This window comes from Chenopodium quinoa, unplaced genomic scaffold, assembly GCF_001683475.1.
Source record: "Chenopodium quinoa cultivar QQ74 unplaced genomic scaffold, ASM168347v1, whole genome shotgun sequence".
In the NCBI taxonomy this organism is placed as follows: Eukaryota; Viridiplantae; Streptophyta; class Magnoliopsida; order Caryophyllales; family Amaranthaceae; genus Chenopodium; species Chenopodium quinoa.
Window position 1 is genome coordinate 554,660 of NW_018744583.1, and position 23,278 is coordinate 577,937.

At 36.4% G+C, this 23,278-nt stretch overlaps 1 protein-coding gene across 1 annotated transcript; it reads right to left on the reverse strand.

The window, feature by feature from the left end:
• Window positions 1-15,929: 15,929 nt before the first annotated feature.
• Window positions 15,930-23,105, reverse strand: LOC110699492 (50S ribosomal protein L15-like). Its single transcript, XM_021876983.1, has 4 exons — window positions 22,566-23,105; window positions 19,963-20,046; window positions 19,799-19,888; window positions 15,930-16,520 (listed from the first exon to the last, which is right to left on the reverse strand). Exons 1-4 carry the CDS (start codon window positions 22,983-22,985, stop codon window positions 16,257-16,259), a joined length of 858 nt encoding a protein of 285 aa, XP_021732675.1. The 5' UTR covers window positions 22,986-23,105; the 3' UTR covers window positions 15,930-16,256.
• Window positions 23,106-23,278: the final 173 nt, after the last annotated feature.

Below are 23,278 nucleotides of genomic sequence, written 5' to 3' on the forward strand. Positions count from 1 at the left end.
TCGGATCTGATTTGCAACGAGATGAGAGTCTGTCTTCAAACAGACATGTTCGGCCTCCAGTAATATGCACAATTCTAGGCAAGCAATTGCTATGACTCATATTCTGCGTTGTTCGAAGCACGAAATGAAAATTTAAGTGCATATTCAAAGGATTTTCCTTCCATCAAGGTAAGTACTACCCCTGCCCTCGAACCATTTATGGTGGATGATCCATCTGTAAAAACGGTCCAGGTCTTTTTCTCATTGTCTAACGTTTCCTAATACGAACATTCGGCCAGGAAGTCTAATAAAGCTTGAGCCTTGATGGCTGTCCTCGGCTGATAGCTTATGCTGAATTCGGTGAGCTCAAAGGCCCACTTTGCCAGCCTACCGAATTTTTCCACTTTGCTCAAAGGCCCACTACCACGTATAATTATAAGGTTTCCCCTTCGGCTGGTCGTGCCAACGTTGGGAGTTGAGTCAGGTGCTCATGGAGCTGCTTGAAGGCCTCTTTTTGCTCGTCTTCCTAGATGAGTTCCTTCGTTTTGGGCAGCTTTAGGGCCTTGAAGAATGGTAAGCACTTGTCCGAAGCTCTGGAGATGAATCTGGACAAGGCTGCCATTCTCCTAGTCAGCCGCTGTACATCTCTCTTTGTTTTCGGTTCGGCAAGATCGAGCAGAGCTTGTACTTTGGCGGGATTGGCATCAATCCTCCTCTTGCTGACCATGAAGCCCAGAAACTTGCCTGAATTCATGCCGAAAACACACTTCTTCGGATTTAGCTTCATTTGATGTTTCTATAAAGTGGCGAATGTCTCGGCCAGGTCCATAACATGGTCTTTGTCCTCTTTGCTTTTGACGATAGAATCATCAACATAGACTTCAATGTTGCGGGCTTTCTGCTCGTTGAAGACTTGGTCGACCCGCCTTTGATATGTTGCCCCAACATTTTTCAATCTGAAGGGCATTATTTTATAATTGTACACCTCGGCATTCGTAACCAATGCCGTTTTTTCTCGGTTGTCGGGGTGCATGAAGATCTGATGATACCCCGAGAATACGTCTATGAAACTAAGTAGAGCATGGCAATTTGTCGAGTTGACTAGCTGATCAATCCTCGGCAAGGGATAAAAGTTCTTTGGACAGGCCCTATTTAGGATCATGAATTCAGCGCACATTCTCCAGGTGCCATTAGCCTTCTGAACCATCACCACATTAGCCAGCCATTCCGGATATGGGTTCAACAAAGCCTGCATTTTAAAAAAAAATTTACTTTGGTTGCGATGTCGCGGTTCTTACTGGCAGATTAACTCCGCTTCTTTTGCTTGACAGGTGGATAGGTGGGGTTGACGTTCAGCTTATGAGAGATGAGGTTCGGGTCAATCCCAGACATGTCTGCGGCTGAGAAAGAGAACACATCTTGGTTGTCCCGAAGGAGTTGGATAAGCTCCACTCGTATATTCGGATCAAGTCTGAGCCCGATGCTCACACAATTTTCTAGGTTTCCTTTGGTCAACTCAATCGATTCAGTCTGTTGGTCTAGCTCCATTGATTTGGAACCAGATTCTTCATTATCCGGATTGCTATTGATGTCAGCGGGCTTCCTAGACTTTGGTTGGTCTCCCGAATCTGTTGCTTCGGATGAGGAGCTAGCCTTTCCTTTCCCCTTTGTTTTTTCTTGGGAGGGGGTCCTCTAGGCTGAAGCACTTAAGCCTTTCTGCTTCTTGGTGCTTCGGTCCTTCTTTCTTTCATTCTCCTCATCATCCTTGTCTTCACGACGAGACTTAGATGGCTTGAGGTAGTTGCATTCGTGGGCAGCTTGTTGGCTCCCTTGAATTCTTTCCGAGCGGCCTTCGTCTGACACATATATCATCATTTGATGATACGTGAAGACCACTCCTTGGATTTGGTGAATCATGGGTCTCCCCATGATCACATTGTAAATAGTTGGAACGTCCATGACCAAAAAATCGGCCATAACGTTCCAAGCTGCTAAGTCTCTGCCGATGGTGACGGGAAGGGTGATCTTCCCATCTGGATATGTTGCAGAATCGATGAATCCAGATACCGGGTAGGGTACCTGTAGACACCTGTTTGTATCTCCACAAAAACCAAACCTAGTGATGAGTATCTTTCACGACTTTGATTATCGAGTAAGGTGAAATGTTGAAGAGTCCCGTGAATTTCTCCTTTTCTAATCTCTTTTCTAAAATGTTTTAATTCATTTCGTATTTCCAAAATTGTTCATTTCGTATCCTATTTATGAAAAACGTCCATTCCAGTTTAGTTTGGTCCATAATCTGGGTCCAATAATTCTGTAGTTGGATGGGGTTTAAAAGAGCTTTCGAACGATATATTATAAGCCCTAATCTGAATTATAACGAGGAAGTTATGGCCAAAATACTAAATTGGGCCCAAACCGAGCTTTATATGCGGACCCAATGATCATGTAGAGGGTCCATTATATTTCTAAAACCATTAGGATTTATCTTAATCTTCTAGAATCTTCTAGAAAATTGTTTTAGATTCTATGTATCCTATTTAGAAAAGATAATGATTAAGGATTTTATTTCGAATAAAACGAGTGTTTTTAATAGATTTAATTCTGATAAAATAAGGATAAGTACGGATATTCGACTAACCCAATCTTATTGGAAGTTGGATTCTGTACGAGTCTTATCTTCTGAAAGCATCGCGCAGCAATGGATCCATCGCACAGCGATGAAAATATCGCGACGCGATGAATCCATCGCCACGCGACGAAACCGTTTTATTCCGGATAGAATTTGGATCGTTTTCTGATCTTTTCGGTCGTTTTTTCTCTGTAAATAGGGGAATATTTCCTCTGTTTTCTTTCACCAACAATAAACATCCTTCTCTCTCTCTAAGCTAAAGCTTATTCTTTCTCTTTCTCCCTTGATTTTCTTAACCTTAGCCTAAACACATCACAAACACACACCATACGTCCTTTGCGAGACTCTAATACACCTAGCCAAGCTCGAAGTTTCCTTCGCCCTCGACGTGAAAGGTTGATAATTCTGAGGGTTTTGTCCCTAATCTCTATTTCAATTATTTGATTTATTTACTTTGTTGATTTATATCCTTCTTGAACTTACTAACGTGTGTATTGTTTTGATAAAAAGAGATACGGGGCATCAAAGTGAATAGATCTATCTTTATTCCTTGCTTTTGATATAGAAATCATGATTAGAATATTATTTTAATTCCTATTATCATGTTAGGATGTTCATATATTTCTAATATAATGCTTCCTAGTATCTTGTTTAGGGTGTTAATTAATACTCCTAATATCATGCTTTCTAGTGTCATGTTTAGGCTAATGCTTTGATCTTTGTTATTAATTCGTTTAGTATCATACCTAGGATCTTGCTAATAGTTTTTTAGAGATATTACTTTATTATTATGATGATGAATGTTGTGTCAATAATTATATGTTGCTTGATTATTTTTATTATTGTTATTGCTTGATCACGCCTTTTTTGCAGGTTTAAAGGGAATTTGTACTTGAAATCACGCCTAATACAATAATTAATAATTTGTTTTAGGCTAATATGAATTTAACTCAAGTGATTGCCAATAATAGATTTATTGGTGCATTAATAATCAACCAACGTAGATTAAACAGGTTTAGGATTAATTTGTTGCATGTATGTTGATCGAAAAGCGCACGTGAATATCATAAGAATTAAGTAGAGGCCGATTTAGGGCGGGTTCAATCTCTTTTAGGTTGGATTCGTACCATCATCCCCGAATATCCAGTCATGGATCCGGACCACTATGGAGTTAGCGATCTCCTTGATCGTGAATGGGGTGTAACCTTCACACCCGTGGACGGTTTACAAGTTCCTAAAACTTTTTGGCGACTCTTTTGCTCTCGCATCTTTCCCTTTGGACGCCACCATGCTTAAGTGCATGATCACGGTGGGGCTCAAAGTTGATGTTTGAAATACTCCCTACTGTACCGGACTCAGGTCCTTAGTTTATAGCTTCAGCTGGTCATAGGCATCCCGGAATAGGATGTTTGCCCCGCTGTCACCGTCGACGAGGGTTCGCCAGACGTTGTGGTTTGCAATCCCCGTGATGATCACCAGGGGGTCGTCATGGGGGTATGCCACCCCCCGTGAGTCTTCGGCTTTGAACGTGATATTTGGCACCGAAGATTTTGGACCTCGGATGGAGGCATGGTTGACTTGATGGGTTAAACTCCTCAAGTGGCATTTGCGAGCGTTGCGGGAGCTCGTCCCCCCGGATATGACAAGAATGTTAGGATTCTCCTTATCTTGCAACTTGTCTTTCTTTCGGTTGAAGTCTATATGCTGCCGACAGTCTAGCTCGACTTTTTTTTCCTCGCGGCGGTCCGCTAGATATTTTTGTAGGTATCCTTTTAGGACTATATCCTTGATCTGGTCCTTTAGCTGGATACAGTCTTCGCTGTGATGTCCAGGAGACTCATGGAACTCACACCATTTGTCTTTATTTTTATTTTGGTGCCACAAAGGTAGCGCCCTCGGTTTTTTCCACTTCTCATCGTTCTTCGTTATGCTGTAGATTTTATCACGTGGAAGAGCAAGAGGAGTGTAGGATTCGTATTTCCCTACGAATGAGGTCTTTTCTTTCTTCGGCTCAACGGTCGAAGTGGGTTATGAGACTTTTGCCTTCCCTTTCCTTTGGCTCTAGCCTTCGGACGGTTGTCCTTTTGCCTTACCAGTCCCAGTTTGAGATTAAGACTTGGTCTTGTTGTAACACCCTAGAAATTCTTTTCCTTTAAAATACTTGTTTTGCCGTTTTTAAAATACGAAATTGGAAAATCTAAGACATTACCGCCACCGTGAAAACGGCTAAGGCAAATATCAAAGACACACAGCGGAAGACTTTCCTTTAATCCATTCAAAACAAGTTAACTTAAAAGTCAAACCAAACGAAAGTAAAGTCAAACAAAGTCAACCTACAACTTGGAACCATTGTAGGCCCTTAAAACCAAACAATACTAAAAACCTTTACGTTAGTCTCGTGAGCATAATAAAATAAATAATATTCAAAGCAATTTAAACACATCATATTCCTATGGAAACTAAGCATGATTCTCTCTTCACTCATGCCCGTCATGAAAATGCTTCATCACCTAAAAAACTTCTCTCTACTTGCCCCCACTACTCGCCATTAGAAATGGGTCGTAGTAGGGCCAAGGTAAAGACAAGGCCAAACAAATATACAACACACAATCAGCAATGCTAAGTACATAAGCGTAATAAAACACACTATCATGCTTTCATCCTATCATCACACAACTTACCTTGTTGCACCTATAAACAAGCATACAAGACATTCAACACTTAACTAGAAAATACCAATGTCCATTTAATTTGATTACGCATCGAACGGGTTTCCCCTTAACCTACCCCAATAAAGGGGTACTAACACGGGAGCTAATTGTGCCAGTATAAAAGAACCACTCGTAAGTGGCGGAATTCCTACGCATAATAAAAAGGAATATATAGCGTCCTGTACTCCCAGTAGAAGTTATGGTCAAATTTAAAGTCGCATAACTCCCCCCATATGTTCATACTCAAGGTATATACGTTCCAAGAGTTTTGGTGTGTAATCTCTTTCACTTTACGTTGCTTTACATATTATTATACTTGGCGATGACTCTCGAACCATAACACAATCAAACATTATAATTCATTCAAGCAATCAAACATACCAATTTAATTCTTGAATAATTAGTGACCACATAAATTTAATGTTGAATCCTTTTTAAACTACCTCGGTGTTAAATAACACCTTAAGCGTATAAAACACCACAAATCATATCCCTCGGTGTTTAGAACACCTTAAGTGGACTTAGGCACCGAACACCTTAAGTGGACTTAGGCACCAAAATATAATTTAATCCTCATGTACATAGACACTTAAATAGCTCCTTCCTCATGCTTGTAGCATCAAAAAAAATTATATGAACCATAATAAAATTTCCTTTTCATATTCCAAACCAAATTAAACATTTAGTTTAATTAAACATGCCCTTTATCATGTCAATAATAAAAGTGTAGTTCATAATTAACATGCCAACATAATTAATTCCAACCACCAATTTATCATAAATAATTCACGCATCACAAATCATTTACCAACATCAATCCAATCAACATATTCCAATTAACACCTATCATGATACTACTTGGAATTAATTTATCAAAGCCTAGCATGCTTCTACATATTCAAATAATTACCAAGTACGCGAACGTACCTTGAATACTATCTCAAAATTGCCACGACTAAATAAAATTACTCACTTGGAAACCTCCTACAACCAAAATTACAAAGAGGCATTAATACCTATTCAATATAAATTTCCAGCAATATATACACTCCTTAAATCACTCATAAATCCTTTAAAACAAGCTAAAATTTAATTTAAAACCTTACTATTATTCCCAATTAATGGGTAATTAAAAATCCTTTCAAGAATATAATTATAGCTTATATATAAAAATTCCAACTTTATTAAATCATCTAAAATTGCTGTAATTGTGTTTTAGAACACTTATTTCAATAATTTAAATCACCCATAAACAATTTCTATCAATATACATAAACTTAGAAACCTAGGGTTTATAATTTGGAGGCTTTTTAATTCAAAACCAAATCTGAAAATTTATATACAAAATACTTATTATCAAACATCATAAAAATCATCACAAAACCCAAAAACAATAATTAGATCAACGGTGGATTTAATTAAAAATCAAAAAGAAAGAATTTTTTTTTGTGTTCGACCATCGGCGCACGACCACAACGTCGGGCTACTGCCGGCGAGTGCTGGTGGTGGTGGCCACCGGTTGGTGGTGGTTGTGGTGGTGCCGGTCGGTGGTGGTGTGTGTGGGTGGTGATGAAACAAAATAAAATAAAGGGGAAGGGGAAAATAAGAGAAAAAGAGAGAAAATAAGAGGAGAGAGAAAGAGAGTGTTACCTTGGGTATTCTCCACCTTGGGCAAAGTTTAATTTGCCCATGTAATGGATATTTATACTCCCTTTCTAAAACCCTCCTAGACTTAAATTCCCTTTATACCCATAATGATCCCTTTCCTATTCAAGCTAGTATTTCAACTTTCCTTAAAAACTTGTTGACTTTAAAATTTCCTTTTATAAAATAATATGCCCCAAAGTTTCCAAATCATGAAATAAAAATATTTTCAAGATTGTTAAATAATTAAACTTTTAATTAAATAATTCTTTTTAAATTAATGAAACACCATAAATAATTCATTTCGAATTATTTAAATACTTTAAGAAATACTTATTTGAATTAAAATACGTATAAAAATACGGGGTATTACACTTGTTCCATTCCTCGGCTTGAATGTACTTATCTGAAGCGTCGAGGGCTTTCTCTAAGGTCTGCGGGGTGTGCATGACCAAGAAGTTAAGGAATTTTCCAGCTTGCAGCCCGTTCAGCAGCCCGAAAACGGCCAGCCCTTGGTCTAGAATTGTGGTTCTGGAGGACTCGTTGCTAAAGCGGGTCAGGTAGTCTCGGAGGCTTTCGTCCTCCCCTTGCTGCAGACCCATGAGCTCTACAGTTGTGCTCTCTCGGCGGTTTGCCGTGGAAAATTTAATCTTGAACTTGTTGGAGAGGTCTTTCCAACCGGTTATCGAGCCTTCCTTCACCCCCTTAGTGATACATGCTTGCGCGACACCTTTCAGGGTGGTTGGGAAATATTTGCACCAAGTTACTTCGAACCTGGGGTTCAGATACATGTGCCCCTCGTATGAGGCAATATGGTCCTTCGGGTCCGAAGTTCTGTCGTATGTGATGTGTGCCGGAATTTTCATTGTTGGCACTCTTTCTTCCAGAATCCATTTTTGGAATGGGGAACTGGAGGGAACCATCACGGCCTTCCCTTTGGTCTCGGCCGTTGGGACCTCGTTTCCTCCCCTGTGAGAGGCGGAAGTGGTTTTTGTCCTCGGCTAGGACCGTGAAGCGTAGGGTTGAGTTCCGTCAGGGTAGGTGAGGCAGTTGTGGATGCTCACTTCCCTTGAGCCGATACAATCGTGAACGTTTCGGCAAGCAGTTTCTTGCCGCGTGGAAGCGGTGTTGCCGCTTTTGAAACTTCGGGGCTCAGACTCCTCGAAGAAGTGGGGGTTTCATTTTCTTTCCCGTTCAGTTCTCCATGTATCCTCCTCCCAATTTTCTCCGAGTTCCCTATGGGATGGAACTCGTTCTCCCTCTCCTTGGTCGATCCTCCTTCTCTAGATTCTCGGCTGCTCACTGGTGTCAGCGTGCATCGTGGGAACAGGAGGTGGGAGTTGCTGGGTCGCTTGGGCCTTCATGAAGTCCATGAACACTGCAAGGGCTCTTGCCATCTCCTCCGTAGTGGGACCCATTTGGGGCGTCCCCCTTGGATGAGATTGGGAATGACGGCTAGGAGTTGGACTCTTAGTGTTTGACTGGCTCGGCCGACGAGAGCTTGACGGTTGACCAGAGTTGTGAGATGGTCTCTCCGGCGTGGCTTTCTCAGATGAGGCGGCCTCCAAAGATGTAGATGAAGAAGGACCTTTCTTCGAGGAAGAAGGGTTAGTTTTCTTCGCGCTCTTAGTCAAGTTGCTAAGATGATTAATTTTTGACTTGTTTTTTATTGTCTTCCCCACAGACGGTGCCAAATTGTTTCGTGTTAAAACAATGGGTCTTTCGTCTGGACCTTTCTTGTGGGCTGAAGACTAGACTACGCCCAAGTGATGACATGGATGTGGGTTTCTTGCACAGCAAACACACGTAAACTGGCCTAGGGGGTTGTGCCGAGGAAGGCCCCTCCGATGCCGAAGTCAGTACAGTGTTTCTAGAGATAGAAAGCTATGCAAGAGAATTAATTGCTTGAGGCTTAATGTGAATCAATGTAGAGAGAGAGAAGTGAAGGCTTTTATACCTTGCTCAAATAGATTAAATGGGCCTTGAAGCCAAATGGGCTTACCATGTTGACTGGGCCTTTGACTGACTTAGCATGCTTTAGGAGGGTTGAACCTTCTTTGGGATTTTATTTGAGTTATTTGGTGACCGGCTCAATTGAAGTAAATTGGACCCAAACACTTATTATCTGGGATTTTTAGATTGGGATGTGGTTGTTAGATGGTGTATCATATATACCTTAATAATTGATTATGTATAGGGATGCCTGTAGTTGCCTCTAGAGGCTATCTGTTTCAAGTGCAACAGATTTCTAATGTACTGAAAATATATTTGCAAGTGTTTAGCTGTTTGCTCTCCATATTTTGTATGCGTTCCGTATGAATAAGTTTGTCCGCAGAAACTGTTATCTTAGTTATACGAAAATTAGTATTAAAAATCAAACAATTATATATCTATTATATATAAAATAAATAAAACATAACACATACCTTTATTATTGATTCAAAACTTAATTATTATGACCCGGAGCCCAACAAATCAAGTTGTGGCCTTAAGACAATTTTGCTCCCTCTATGATACCCAAGGTTATTAAGCAATTGTCTCCCATGATAGAATGGATTTTGTTTCTTATAAAATGGTATTGTAATTATAAGAAACTAGAGAACAAACTAGATTAGAGTAACCGCAACTATATGCATGTATATTTAGAGAGAGTAATTAAAATTAATCATCAAGTATCCATAAATCAGAACAACCAACAAGTATTTATAGAAAAAGAAACATGGATGAAAAGGTGCCAGTAATGAAATGACAAAACTATTCATTATAACTAATGAAGAGTTAATGAAATAACACAACTATTCACATTAGCAATTCCTAATGAAAAGTTACAATTATCCAAATATAAAATTCAAATTGTCATACAAATTGTCATACGACACTACTCTGTATTAGATACATAATTCTTCATTAATACAAAATATATTTACAAAATAAATATCCAACAATCCCCCACATTAATGAAGAATTTCTTATTCACAAACAATTGAAATCTAACAATCATCCCCCACATTAATGAGAAAGACTCATTATGAAACATCATTGTATGTTAAGCAAATTGCAGTTACTCAACAAAAAAAAATATGTGCATCGGGATTAGTAGTCAAAGACTTTGAACTACCCCTAGTGAAGTCTATTGAGCTTACTCAGTCGATATGTAGTATTTTTCAACTTTGAACAGCTAACTTTGAAATGTAAGCTTAGACAATAGAAATCACACAACTATTTCTCTAAAGTAGTTTGTTCTCATGTTCGTGTCCATTTTGGTGACTTCTATATCACACAACTACCCCTAGAGAATTCGACCTCAAAATTCTCAATGAGGCGGCCCGTCTTCACACTCACATAGGTGACTTCTATATCTTCCAATAGAAATCATTAAAAATCTAAGCTTATTATTAAGCTTAAACTTAACCTTTCTCGTATAAGCATCAATGTCACATATAGGAATGGGTTAGAGTTTTGTACTCTATTGTGCTTTTATAGTTACCATAACTTGGTTGTCCACTTGTCCCTTCGAACCTAGATCTTGGGATCTCCATTCAACTAGGTTGGGTAGCCGCTACAATAACTTAATTGATAGGTCTTAACCCCATTCCCTGTGATGACTTATCCACTAACTCTCTAGTTAAGCCTTTTGTTAACGGATCGGCAATATTACCCTTTGACCTTACAAAGTCCATCGTGATAATTCCACTAGAGAGTAGTTGTCTAATGGTATCATGCCTACGATGTATATGTCTAGACTTTCCATTATACATGACATTCCTTGCCCTTCCAATAACTGCTTGACTATCACAATGTATGCAAATAGCAGGCATAGGTTTTGGCCAATTAGGAATATCTTCTAGAAAATTTTGAAGCCACTCAGCTTCTTCACCAGCTTCAGCTTCTTCACCAGCTTTATCTAAAGTAATAAATTCAAACTCCATGGTAGATCGAGCAATACAAGTTTTCTTAGATGACTTCCAAGACACTGCCCCTCCACCTAGTGTAAATAAATATCCACAAGTAGATTTCGTATCCTTGGAGCAAGTTGTCCAATTTGCATCACTATAACCTTCAAGTACAGCAGGATATTTAGTGTAATGCAAACCAAAATTTTGAGTTTGCTTTAGATAACCCAATACACGTTTTAGCACTTTCTAATGATCTCCATTTGGATTACTCGTAATGCAAACCAAAATTTTGAGTTTGCTTTAGATAACCCAATACACGTTTTAGCACTTTCCAATGATCTCCATTTGGATTACTCGTAAAACGGCTTAATTTGCTAACAGCAAAAGCTATGTCAGGTCTAGTACAGTTCATGATATACATTAAACTACCTAAAATACGAGCAAATTCTTTCTGAGATACACTTTGGCCGTTGTTCTTGGCAAGGTGTAAATTAATAACTACGGGTGTCCTCATAGGATTTATGCCTAAACCCTTAAACTTGCTCAAAACTTTCTCAATGTAATGAGATTGAGAAAGAGCTAAACCATAAGATTTCCTATGAATTTTAATCCCTAAAATTACATCTGCAACACCCATATCTTTCATTTCAAATCTATTAGTTAACATGCGCTTAGTGACATTAATATGATTAATATCACTACCTATTATAAGCATGTCATCAACATACAAGCACACAATAACATATCCATTATGAGTAGTCTTAATATAGACACATTTATCACACTCATTGATTTTAAACCCATTTGACAGCATTACATCATCAAACTTTTTATGCCATTGTTTCGGTGCTTGTTTTAAACCATAGAGATTTAACAAGACGACAAACTTTATTTTCCAGGAACAACAAACCCTTCCAGTTGTTGTATATAAATCTCTTCTTCTAGATCGCCATTCAAAAAAATGCAGTTTTGACATCCATTTAATGTATTTCAAGGCCATTTAATGACGCAAAAGCAATTAACATTCTAATGGATGTTATTCGGGTAACTGGAGAATAGGTATCAAAATAATCAAGTCCCTCTCGTTGGTTATTACCCCTTACAACCAATCTTGCCTTGTATTTGTCAATAGATCCATTAACTTTTCTCTTTTTCGTAAAAATCCATTTACAACTCAAGGGCTTAATACCAGATGGAAAATTTGTTAATTCCCAAGTATTATTGTGCATTATGGATTCAATTTCACTATTGACAACTTCTTTCCAATGAAAGGATTCTAGAGACGACATGGCCTCTTTAAAAGTTTTAGGCTCATCTTCTAACATGAAAGATAGAAAATCTGGACCAAATGATGTAGAAGTCCTTTGTTGTTTACTACGTCTAGGCTCCTTTATTTCGAGACCCTTAATATCTCGAGGTCTTTATTTTTCCTATTTGACCCATCTTCATCACTATTGTCACCCTTTTCTGTTTTATACGGAAAGATGTCTTCAAAGAACACAGCATCCCTTGACTCAATAATTGTATTAGAGTGTATATCTTCTATTTCTGATTTGTATACCAAAAACCGATATGCACTACTATTTAGTGCATATCTAATAATAACACAATCTATAGTTTTCAGTCCTATTTTCACCTTTTTAGGCTTAGGAACCGAAACTTTAGCTAAACACCCCCACACTCGAAAATATTTCAAGGATGGCTTCTTTCCTTTCCATAATTCATAGGGTGTTTGTTGTGTCTTTTTATGAGGCGCTCTATTAAGTAAATAATTTGCAGTTAGAATAGCCTCCCCCCACAAATTTTTTGGTAAACTAGAACTATTGGACATAGCACTCATCATTTCTTTTAATGTCCTATTTTTTTCTTTCCGCAACTCCATTAGATTGTAGTGCATAAGGAGCAGTGGTTTGATGTATAATACCAAATTCTGAACAAATTTCCTCAAAAGGAAATTCATACTCACCACCCCTATCACTTCTGATTATTTAAATCTTCTTACCCAATTGATTTTCAACTTCATTTTTGTAGTTTTTGAAGGCACCAATAGCCTCATCTTTACTACTCAAAAGATAAACATAACAATATCTACTGCAATCATCTATGAAGGTTACAAAATACTTTTTACCTCCTCTAGATGGCAGTGATTTCATGTCACATAAATCAGTATGTATTAAATCTAAAGGTTCGGTATTTCTTCCATCAATTGAATGAAAAGGTTGTCTAGTAAATTTAGATTCAATACATACTTGACATTTCCTTTTTGAACAATCAAAATATGGTAATACATCCATGCTAATTAATTTCTTTAATGAGTTATAATTAACATGGCCTAATCTTGAGTGCCATAAATAAGAAGACTCAAGCAAATAAACAAAAGTAGCAGTCTTATTAATATTGTCATCCTTTGATACAATAGTCATTACATTTAATTTAAATAAGCCATCACTAAGATAGCCTTTGCCTACATACATATCATTCTTAGAAAGTACAAACTTATCATATACAAAGACCAATTTAAAACCATTTCTACTAAGTAATGATCCAGACATTAAATTCTTACGAAGGTCGGGCACATGGAGCATATTATTTAGCGTCACCGTCTTGCCAGAAGTCATTTTTAATGCTATTTTTCCGACTCCTTCAACTATAGAAGTTGAAGAATTTCCCATGTACAATTTTTCTCCTTCCGATGCAGGGGTATAAGATGAGAACATTGACTTGTTTGCACAAACATGACAGGTTGCACCTGTATCAATCCACTATTCTTTTGGATTACCTACCATGTTGCACTCCGATATCACTACCGAAAGATGTACATCATCAAGTTCTTCAGAGATCTTATCAACCTCCACAAAACTAGCTTGGACATTCTTCTTTTTCTTATTGGGATTTCTCCAATCTTTGGCCTTGTGACCAAGTTTACCACACCCATAACATTTACCCTTAAACTTCTTTTTGTGGCTTTGGTTGGAGCCATCATCAGTAAGCTTCCTTTTCTTGGTTTTCGAAGAACCTTCAACCACATTGGCCTTGGAAGACATGATAGTGTTGCCACCGGCTTATCGGTTATCCCTCTTCGATTCTTAACCGAACAATAAGATCTTCAAGTGACATATCCTTTCTCTTATGTTTAAGATAATTTTTAAAATCTTTCCAAGATGGTGGAATTTTTTCTATACAAGAAGCCACTTGGAAAGACTCACTTAAAGTCATACTTTTAGCATGTATTTCATGGACAATTAATTAGAGTTCTTGGACTTGACTCATTACAGTCTTACTATCCACCATCTTGAACTCCAAAAATTTACCAACAATGAATTTCTTTGAACCAGCATCTTCTATCTTGTACTTATGATCTAGACTTTCCCACAATTCTTTTGTCGTTTTTATCGGACTACATACTATAATAAAGTGTGTTATCAAGACCATTAAGTACATAATTCCGACACAAAAGGTCGGAATGCTTCCAAGCATCTATGGCGGAAACCATGTCTTTATCAGCCTCTCCATCCTTCAATTTAGGGGGGCTTCCTCTGTGAGGAACCTTGCCAAGTTCAATGTAGTTAGATAAAACTACATTTTTTGTTGACATCTCTTAAAATCAATCCCATTGAATTTTTCTAGCTTTTCCCCATGGTTGACAGTAGGCAAAGGAGTAACCAAATTGGTGTTTATAGCCATTTCTATCACAAAAATAGAAAATATAATTAAATAGATAATCACATGCACCACACTATAACAAAGTTAATTAAAAAATACAAACTTCACCTAACCAAGATAATAGTTGAAGTTTTACGCACAAAAGAATTATAAAATGAAACAATAAAACGAAACAGAGTAATAAAATGAAGTTTTACGCACAAAACATACACTTCAAAACTCTTTATAATTGACCACATGCAAATCACAAGTTGCATCAAACATAAAACGGAACAAAGTACAATGTTATTACTAAAATTTTCTTATGATTGTTATCTTAGTTATACGAAAATTAGTATTAAAAATCAAACAATTATATATCTATTATATATAAAATAAATAAAACATAACACATACCTTTATAATTGATTCAAAAGGTAAATTATTATGACCTGAGCCCAACAAATCACGTTGTGTCCTAGACAATTTTTCCCCGTCTATGATACCCAAGGTTATTAAGCAATTCTCTCCTATAATAGAACGGGTTTCGTTTCTTATAAAATGGTATTGTTATTATAAGAAACCAGCGAACAAACTAGATTAGAGTAACCGCAACTATATGCATGTATATATAGAGAGAGTAATTAAAATTAATCATCAAGTATCCATGAATTAGAACAACCAACAAGTATTTATAGAAAAAGAAACATGGATGAAAAGGTGCAAGTAATGAAATGACACTACTATTCATTATAACTAATGAAGAGTTAATGAAATAACACAACTATTCACATTAACAATTACTAATGAAAAGCTATAATTATCCAAATATACAATCCAAATAGTCATACAATTATACAAATTGTCATACGACACTACTCTGTATTAGATACATAATTCTTCATTAATACAAAAAATATTTACAAAATAAATATAGAAACAACGAAACCTTAGGAAATATTTTGCAAAGTTGAATATTTAATTGTACATTATCAAACCAGCATTCAATACATATTTCACCCCTAACCCTTATAGCTGACAATTTCCCCAGTGCCTCAGTACAGCATGTCCCATACTCCCATATAAGGTAACCACCCTATACATAGATGCCTTTACTGATGCATGTGTCTTGGTGCAAGCTGGTGTCATTGCATGTTGTTTTATCTACTTTACACTCTCATAATGCTTGTTGTGCATATGGGTAAGGCTGGCATGAATTAAGCCTCGGGATTTAGTTGCTACAAGGACAATCTGCGCTCGTCTTGTGACATTAAACTCAACATTTAATTTAGGGGAGTTTGAGCTAATGTGTGTGGTATTCCTACTCTGCTCGAAGGACCATATATCATCTTTGTTGGTGCTCCTTGGTTGAGCTCACATGATTCTAAAAAATGGGTTATATGCCACACTTGTTGATCAAACGACTAAAGGACAATCATAATCAAATAGAAATTGACCGTCGCATTGTTCCGTATCTGATATGCCAATATTTATGAATAAACTCGTTCCACTTCTTTATCTAGGTATACTTCAAATAGACTTATTCTTCTGTAAGGGATACTCTGACTTGTAAAAGAAAAATCAGCTGCCAATTTAACACAGTACTAATGGTCCATAAAAAGACCATCTGTAAAAACTAAAAAAATGGCTAGAAGAGAATAAAACAGGACCATGAATCATATTTTGACCGATTTATAATTGCTAACTTGTTCTCAACTGAACCAAAAGAAATACAGGTTGTGACTTTGATCTTCAGCAAGGCGAGGGAGCAGCTGCCACGTTTTCATCGACAACAAAAGGTATTGGCTTTGTTGGGGCAGGTAAACGCCCTATACTATCAACTTTATCCGCAAGTTTTGGTGGAGGCCGAGCTGCTTTTGGGAGCAGCCTTCCTTTCTTGGCAAACCACTCAGGCTTAAGCAATGCTTTCAAGCCCAACTTATTGTAATGCACTTTCCTCACAGAGCCTCCAGCAGCCTCCACAGCGGCCTTTGCTCTTACTGTCACCCTAGACACCTGCAGCAGCAGATTCAACCAAAGTATTAACTTAAGAGTGAAATCTTAAAGAGTGTTAACAAGCTTGATTTAGTTTGATTGTGCATTAGTAGTTTGCTGCACATCCATAAGGGAAATGCTCAATATCTGATAATTACATTGGCTTTCATACTTGTCAATGTACAAGTACAACTTAGAACATTAGCATATCTAACCATCTTAAGTGCTTGAATATACACATTAAGACAAATACAATAAAATTTTAAACTAGTTATCAGCCAGGACATGCCTAAGTTGTTACATAATCAACAATTATGACCTTTGGAAACGACAAAGTAAATTTGCAAAATTGATTATACAATCCTCTTTTTTTTATTCCCTTGCATAAAGCCCTTTTCTTTTTGCAAAGGTGACCAATTCAAGATGAGGTTCCATGGTGTATGCAGTTTGCGGATGATGTTGTTTTGGTAGATGAAACTAAAGATAGGGTTAATGCCAAATTGGAGCAATGGAGACAAAGGTTGGAATCTAGTGGGTTTAAGCTAAGTCGGAGTAAGACTGAATATTTGGTATGCCGCTTTGGTACTGAGTGGGGGACAAGTGATGATGTGGTGAGTACGGATGGAAAGGACTTGACCATGAGTGAATGTTTTAAATACCTTGGGTCAATCATCCAGAAAATGGCATTGATCAAGTCGTGGCCCACATGATTAAGTCGAGGTGGCTTAAGTGGAGAGCGGCCACGGGAGTGTTATGTGACCGAAGCATTCCCTTTCAGTACAAGGAAAAGTTCTACAAGACTGCATAAGACCAATGTTGCTCTATGGTACAGAATGTTGGGCTTCTAAGAAGGAGCACATTAAAAAGATGGAGGTTACAAAAATGCGCATGGTAAGGTGGATGTGCGGGAACACTCTAAGAGATAGAATCAGAAATCAGGTTATTCGAAGAAAGTGGCAGGCATTGCAAACAAACTAAGGGAAAATCGTCAATGTTGGTTTGGACATGTAAGACGGAGACCCGAGGGTGCACCAGTACGAAGAGTGGAAGAATGGGGCCATGGAGGGGTTAAATGAGGGAGAGGGAGACCGAAAATGACTTGGTTGGAAGGAGTTAGAAAAATATGAAGTAAATGGATTTGCATGATGATGAGGCATTAGATCGTAAGGGATGGAGGAAGATTATTGTCGATGACTACACGGAATAATCACTTTTAGTTCATATAACCGACCCCACTTGTGGGATTAAGGCTTTGATTGATTGATAAAAAAATGTATCATATTTGTATTTCATATTGGCCTATATCTTAATAACATTGAAAACTGATCACTATCATTATTGATCCAATGTTAAGGTATTTTCTAAACAAACATAATGGTATAAAAACTAAAAGTTACTTTAGCATAGTAATTTTCAGTTGACATCAAAGGTGGTTTAGTTTTTATTTTTTATATTTTATATATTTTTTTATTTTTACAATATGCAAGACGAAAGGCTATTATTAAATATTCTACCTCTGCCACCAAATACATTGACTTTTATTTTGGTATTTGAATTAAAATGGTCAAAGTTCGACTCAATTAATATAGAATCTCGTTTCAAGGAAAGTTTGTCAAAAGCGAGTGGATGTCAGATAAGTGAATAAACTAGAAAGAGTAAAAGCTGCAGGAATGTGAGAACAAAGGTAAGTATGAATTCAGCTGCAAGAACTGAATTCTATTAGCTCAAGTAAATCCGAGTTCTGAAAATGAAGAACAATTAGAACAGAAAGCAGAGAAAAGAAGAGAGAACTTGGGGAAAAACTGAGAGAAATTCAATTAATGATTTGATCTCCAAAATCTGAATAATTATTACAACTCCCAAGTATATATACAAGTACAGGGAATCTTCTAACAGAATTCTGTTATAGAATTCTGACGTGGCACATAATAACAGAATAGCTTACGTATTATTACAGCAGTGCTTATCAGTGAAGAAGTGTAAGAAAGAGATAAATAAAGTAAGAGAAAATAAGAGGAAAGGTAAGAATAGTGTAGGGTAAGAGGCATAGGGTAGTAAAGGGTTTGCCAAAATTGAATTTATATATACAAGTAAATCGAACTTAATGAAACCCCTCAAAATGAAGAGTGAGCTGAGCTTTCGTTAACGGATGGAGTAATATCAATTTTGTACTCAGTTAACACCTAGAATTCTTTTGGCCAAAAAAAAAAAAATAAAAAAAAAAAATAAAAAAAAAATTCCCTATACTAAATTACATACTTATAATAGGAATTCACAAAAGCACAATTGAAACCATTCCATTAATCTATGGGGTACGTGGTTAATGCTATTTATTTTTTAGTACAAAAGTCAAAATTGTTGCGATTATTTTGATAGGGATGTAAAAACAGCAAAATATGATTGAGATAAAAGAGATTTGTAATTGAGGTGGTAGAATTAAAAAAATTGTGGGTAAATTTTTTTTTTTAACGGAGTTACATAATTGGTTAAGTTTATTTAGAATAATAGTAACTTATTAGCACCCTAAACTCTATTATGTTACTATTTTATTACACACCCATGTCTGAGTGTCCGGGGTACTTAAGGTGAAATGAAGAGTCCAAGTAACATATCACAACTATGTTGTATTAATAACATGTAAATACAACACTCTAATATCTTATTAATTTAAAATTGTTTTGCATTGATTTTTTGTAAACAATACCTATAGTAACAATAATTTATACAATATCATAAATGGATCTTGTAAAATACTTTTCATAGTTTTCAATATTGATAAAATGATATAGAAGTTATCGCATCAAAAAAAAAATATAGAAGTTAAAAATAAAATAAAGTTATAGCTGATTATGGGTACTACGATATGCTATAACTACATCATTTATCATAATAATATCAATAAAATTATTTTTTATTAAATTTTCTTGAATGAAAGTTAGGTGGTGTGCTTTAACACTTCGATATAATCTTGCTACAAGTTTATTAGATTAGATAATATTCGGTCTTATATAATAGAATACTATATATGGTCGACGTAAGACAAGTCATTTGTGTAAGAGTCAATGTGGAACAAAAAAAAAAAAAAAAAAAAAAAAAAAAAAAAAAAAAAAAAGAAGACAAGACACAGGGATTACCATGCTAGCTAAGAAATGAAGATCCTCTCAATATGAACTTAATAAACATGTAAATCTATATAGCTGACACAAAGAATGATGCAGAAAGGCCAGGCAGATAGGAGAGAGTACTGCAGAAACAGCATTATTTGTCAACATAGAAGAGATGCTTTGAGCATGATTTACCTCAAGATGGATCGGCCATATTATTTGTTCTGAACCACGTCCCATCAGTCTCACTCCATCCTCTACCTGCTTCCCTATAGCTCCAGCCTCCTATTGGAAGAAAATGCTTGAAATGTAAAGACAATGAGAATCAACAGTAGGGAAAAGGAATAGAGCGTACGAACCTTGAGAGTTTTCATTGTGATCAACTCAGATGAATCAATTTTTCCCATATTTATAAGCTTAGCAATCTTCCCCAACCCGACTGGCTGCCACAAAGACACCAGAAATATTTTAATTAAAGTAAACATTAAAAATCTACAGCTTCATATAAAATTTACAGTTAATGTGGATTTCTAAGGCCCATAGTATCATATGATAGAAATTAAGCAATTCATAATAGAACATTCAAGCAGACAAAAAAGTAATATCCACAAGATATACAAACCCATATATATACAAATTTTTATCAAGACATTTAACCTGGTTCTTAAACATTTTTAGTCCATTATTATACAAGCTGTATCCAGCTAACCTATAGAGGCACATTTCATGGGAATGAGCAATTCCAGTTCTCAATTTTCTCATAACATGATTCTAAGTATACCAGGCAACCACCAACCCTCTATACAACAACCACCATCAACCTTCCATATTTCTAAATTCTTTTTTAATTCTCCTCATACATGGTCTCTGCTTGACCAATCTCAATTTTGAGAGCAACTAGAAGCAATACACATCTCATCTCAACCACAAAATCAACCCCCTAGAGTAACAGATGCTATGACATCAAATTTCATCACATCTTATGTTGGCAAGTGGCCAGTAATTGGATTGGCAACAGGCCAGTTGATAAAGCCCAGAAAATTGACAATACAAAGGGAGGGATGTAGCTGCTAGTCTGCTACAATCCACTCCTCTGTCCCTCTGTTTTTTCCATTTTGCTTACAAATATTATCTTTTTATATAAATTTATGTAATTACCATTTCAATTTTGAATTGCATATAAACTGTTATTATAACAAGATAATAATAATTTTAAAAAATTCAACAAGTGCATTCATTGATTTTGTTTCCAACTTGTTCACTGTCCCATTTTGTAAATGTATTATTTGGAGATAGTGACTAAACATGGATACTTTGATTGGGGCAAGCCGCATATGGCAATGATTAGAACCAAAACTCCTCATTATTTTTTAATCATCCAAGCAAACATCTTCATAAGCACATCCCCATTTGAGAAAATAAAGGTATGCCTAAGACATGTCTGTCTCAAAAGTTTGTTTAACGTAAATAATTTCTGAAGGAAAATGTATCTTTAAATACTTAAAAGTGATAGCTATAATAAGTAAGAAAGGTAGTCTTCAAGAAACCCGCTTGAAAGCTATTTCTTCCTATATATTCAAGAACAATTCTAGATCTACACACTCAGCATTGGTGTGATGGTGCCATTCACAAAACAGGGCAAAATCAACATCAATTCATGTCATCCATAATCCTACAAACCATAATTTCCATGCAAACTGCTAGTTCTAATCCATAAGAAGTGTTTCATAGTAATCTTCATCAAAGATCAATGAACATGGAAATGCTTAATTATGTTATCATGTTACATGATTGATTCAAAAGAACATATAACAACATTACAACCACCTAACTGACAGAAAATGACAGTGACAGTGCCCATTACCAGCATATTTAGCCCTATTTTCAGACTATTGATCTATATTTTGCTGGTTCAAAATGGCTAGGTGTCAAGTTTAAGAGTACTCCAAAAGATTCCTAATGTAAAAAAATATGAACAATGATGAAAACTACCAAACTCGATAGTCATTTATTTTGATCGTACTCTCAAATGTTCTTCAATTTTCTCCAAAAGCCAATTGACGTATAATAAAACTATCCCTCAAAGACCCCATTACTCTCAAATGCTCTTTAATGTTCTCAAAAAGCCAATTGACGTAGAGTAAAAAAATCCCACAAAGACCCCATTTTCATAGAAAATCATAGTTCTTACTGGTTTTGCATTTACACCACCTTAGTTTTTACTATATAAACATTTATCGAACCTCTGTTTACTATTAATTGAAATGTTGTATTCTATATCCGAAGACTTAACAAAACCCATTACTTGATGTCTTGATTAAAATGCCCTCCCTTTATCTTTTAAAGGTCCAATCCCTATCCTAAACATTAGCAAGTCGACAAGAAAATCTCAACATTAACAGGTATCAAGAAATTACAAAAATTACAAATTGACAATTCAGCCATACAAATCATATTACATTATTAATTGCCAATATATAGCTTTCACATGAAAACAGCAACAAAAATTCAAATTAATTGGATGAACATTCAGCACTGGGATAGTCCTACTCAATATTGGAATTTAATGAATCACAACAGAAATCCACTAACATTATTAGTTGCACACAGGCCAAACACAAGGTGTCCTAGCCACATTCCACTTTATAGACATGGCTCAATATTTTTCCACTGCAATCAAGGGCATATCATATATAGCTTCCATGCCATCGCAACTAATCAGCTCACACACATTTTAACAAGCATAAGCCGCAATCACATTTGAACTCGAATATCATTCAAACCTCACAAATGCTTGATCTCTAACTTACATTCCAAAATTCCCTCTCATTTATCAAACCAAACAAAAGCAATACAATAAGATTCAACAATTACTCAAAAGAAAGCAAAACCCCAGATCTAGCATAACCAAATAAACCCAATTAGAACACAAATTTAAAGAAATGATTGAAACTCACATCACCTGAAAAGTAAGGCTAAAGGGGTTCTTAAACCCTCGCTTCGGAAGGCGGCGGCGCAACGGGGTTTGACCACCTTCGAACCCAAACTTCATCGTCCCACGAGCCTTCTGACCCTTATGACCACGCCCAGCAGTCTTCCCCAAACCAGACCCAATACCACGACCTTTCCTCTTCTTCTGCTTTGTTGCACCGCGGTTATCTCTCAGATCATTCAAGCTTAATAATAAACTACTAAATGTCCTTGTAGTTGAAAACCCATTTCCCCAAAACGCTCCATTTGAGCAAATATTCGAAGAATTTGAGCTTTTCAAGATAAAATTTGAGATGGGTATTGCGGATTTAGCAGGAAAAGAGGGGATATTGGGGTTGGAGAAAGAGCGGATTGAAGTGGAAAAGAGTGATTGAAGTCGTTTTCTTAGCATTTTTGAGATTGATTGGAGTTTTGGAAATGGGAGACTGTAGCAAGAATGCAAGTGAGAAATTTGAGTAGGATATGAAAGTTTAGAGAGATTATTAATTTGATTTCATGGTTGAATAGAAAGTGGACAGGAGGAATAGGGTTTAAGAACTGGAAAGCTAAACCTCGCGTCTGTCGCCTTCGAATCTTCAACTAACGCTAGCAAAATAACCTAAAATTACATATTTATCCTTATTATTCCTTCTGTTCTTTTTTTATTTGCATCACTTGGTGATGCGTGGAATTTTATGAGACTAA

What these genes read in the sequence shown, in the direction of transcription:
- LOC110699492 (XM_021876983.1), bottom strand. Translation starts at nt 22,985, where the DNA reads ATGCTAAGAAAACGACTTCAATCACTCTTTTCCACTTCAATCCGCTCT. An exon ending in CCTTTAGCCTTACTTTTCAG is followed by an intron (nt 20,047 to 22,565) that starts GTGATGTGAGTT and finishes TCTTTGTGGCAG; the next exon opens with CCAGTCGGGTTGGGGAAGAT. An exon ending in TCACAATGAAAACTCTCAAG is followed by an intron (nt 19,889 to 19,962) that starts GTTCGTACGCTC and finishes TTCTTCCAATAG; the next exon opens with GAGGCTGGAGCTATAGGGAA.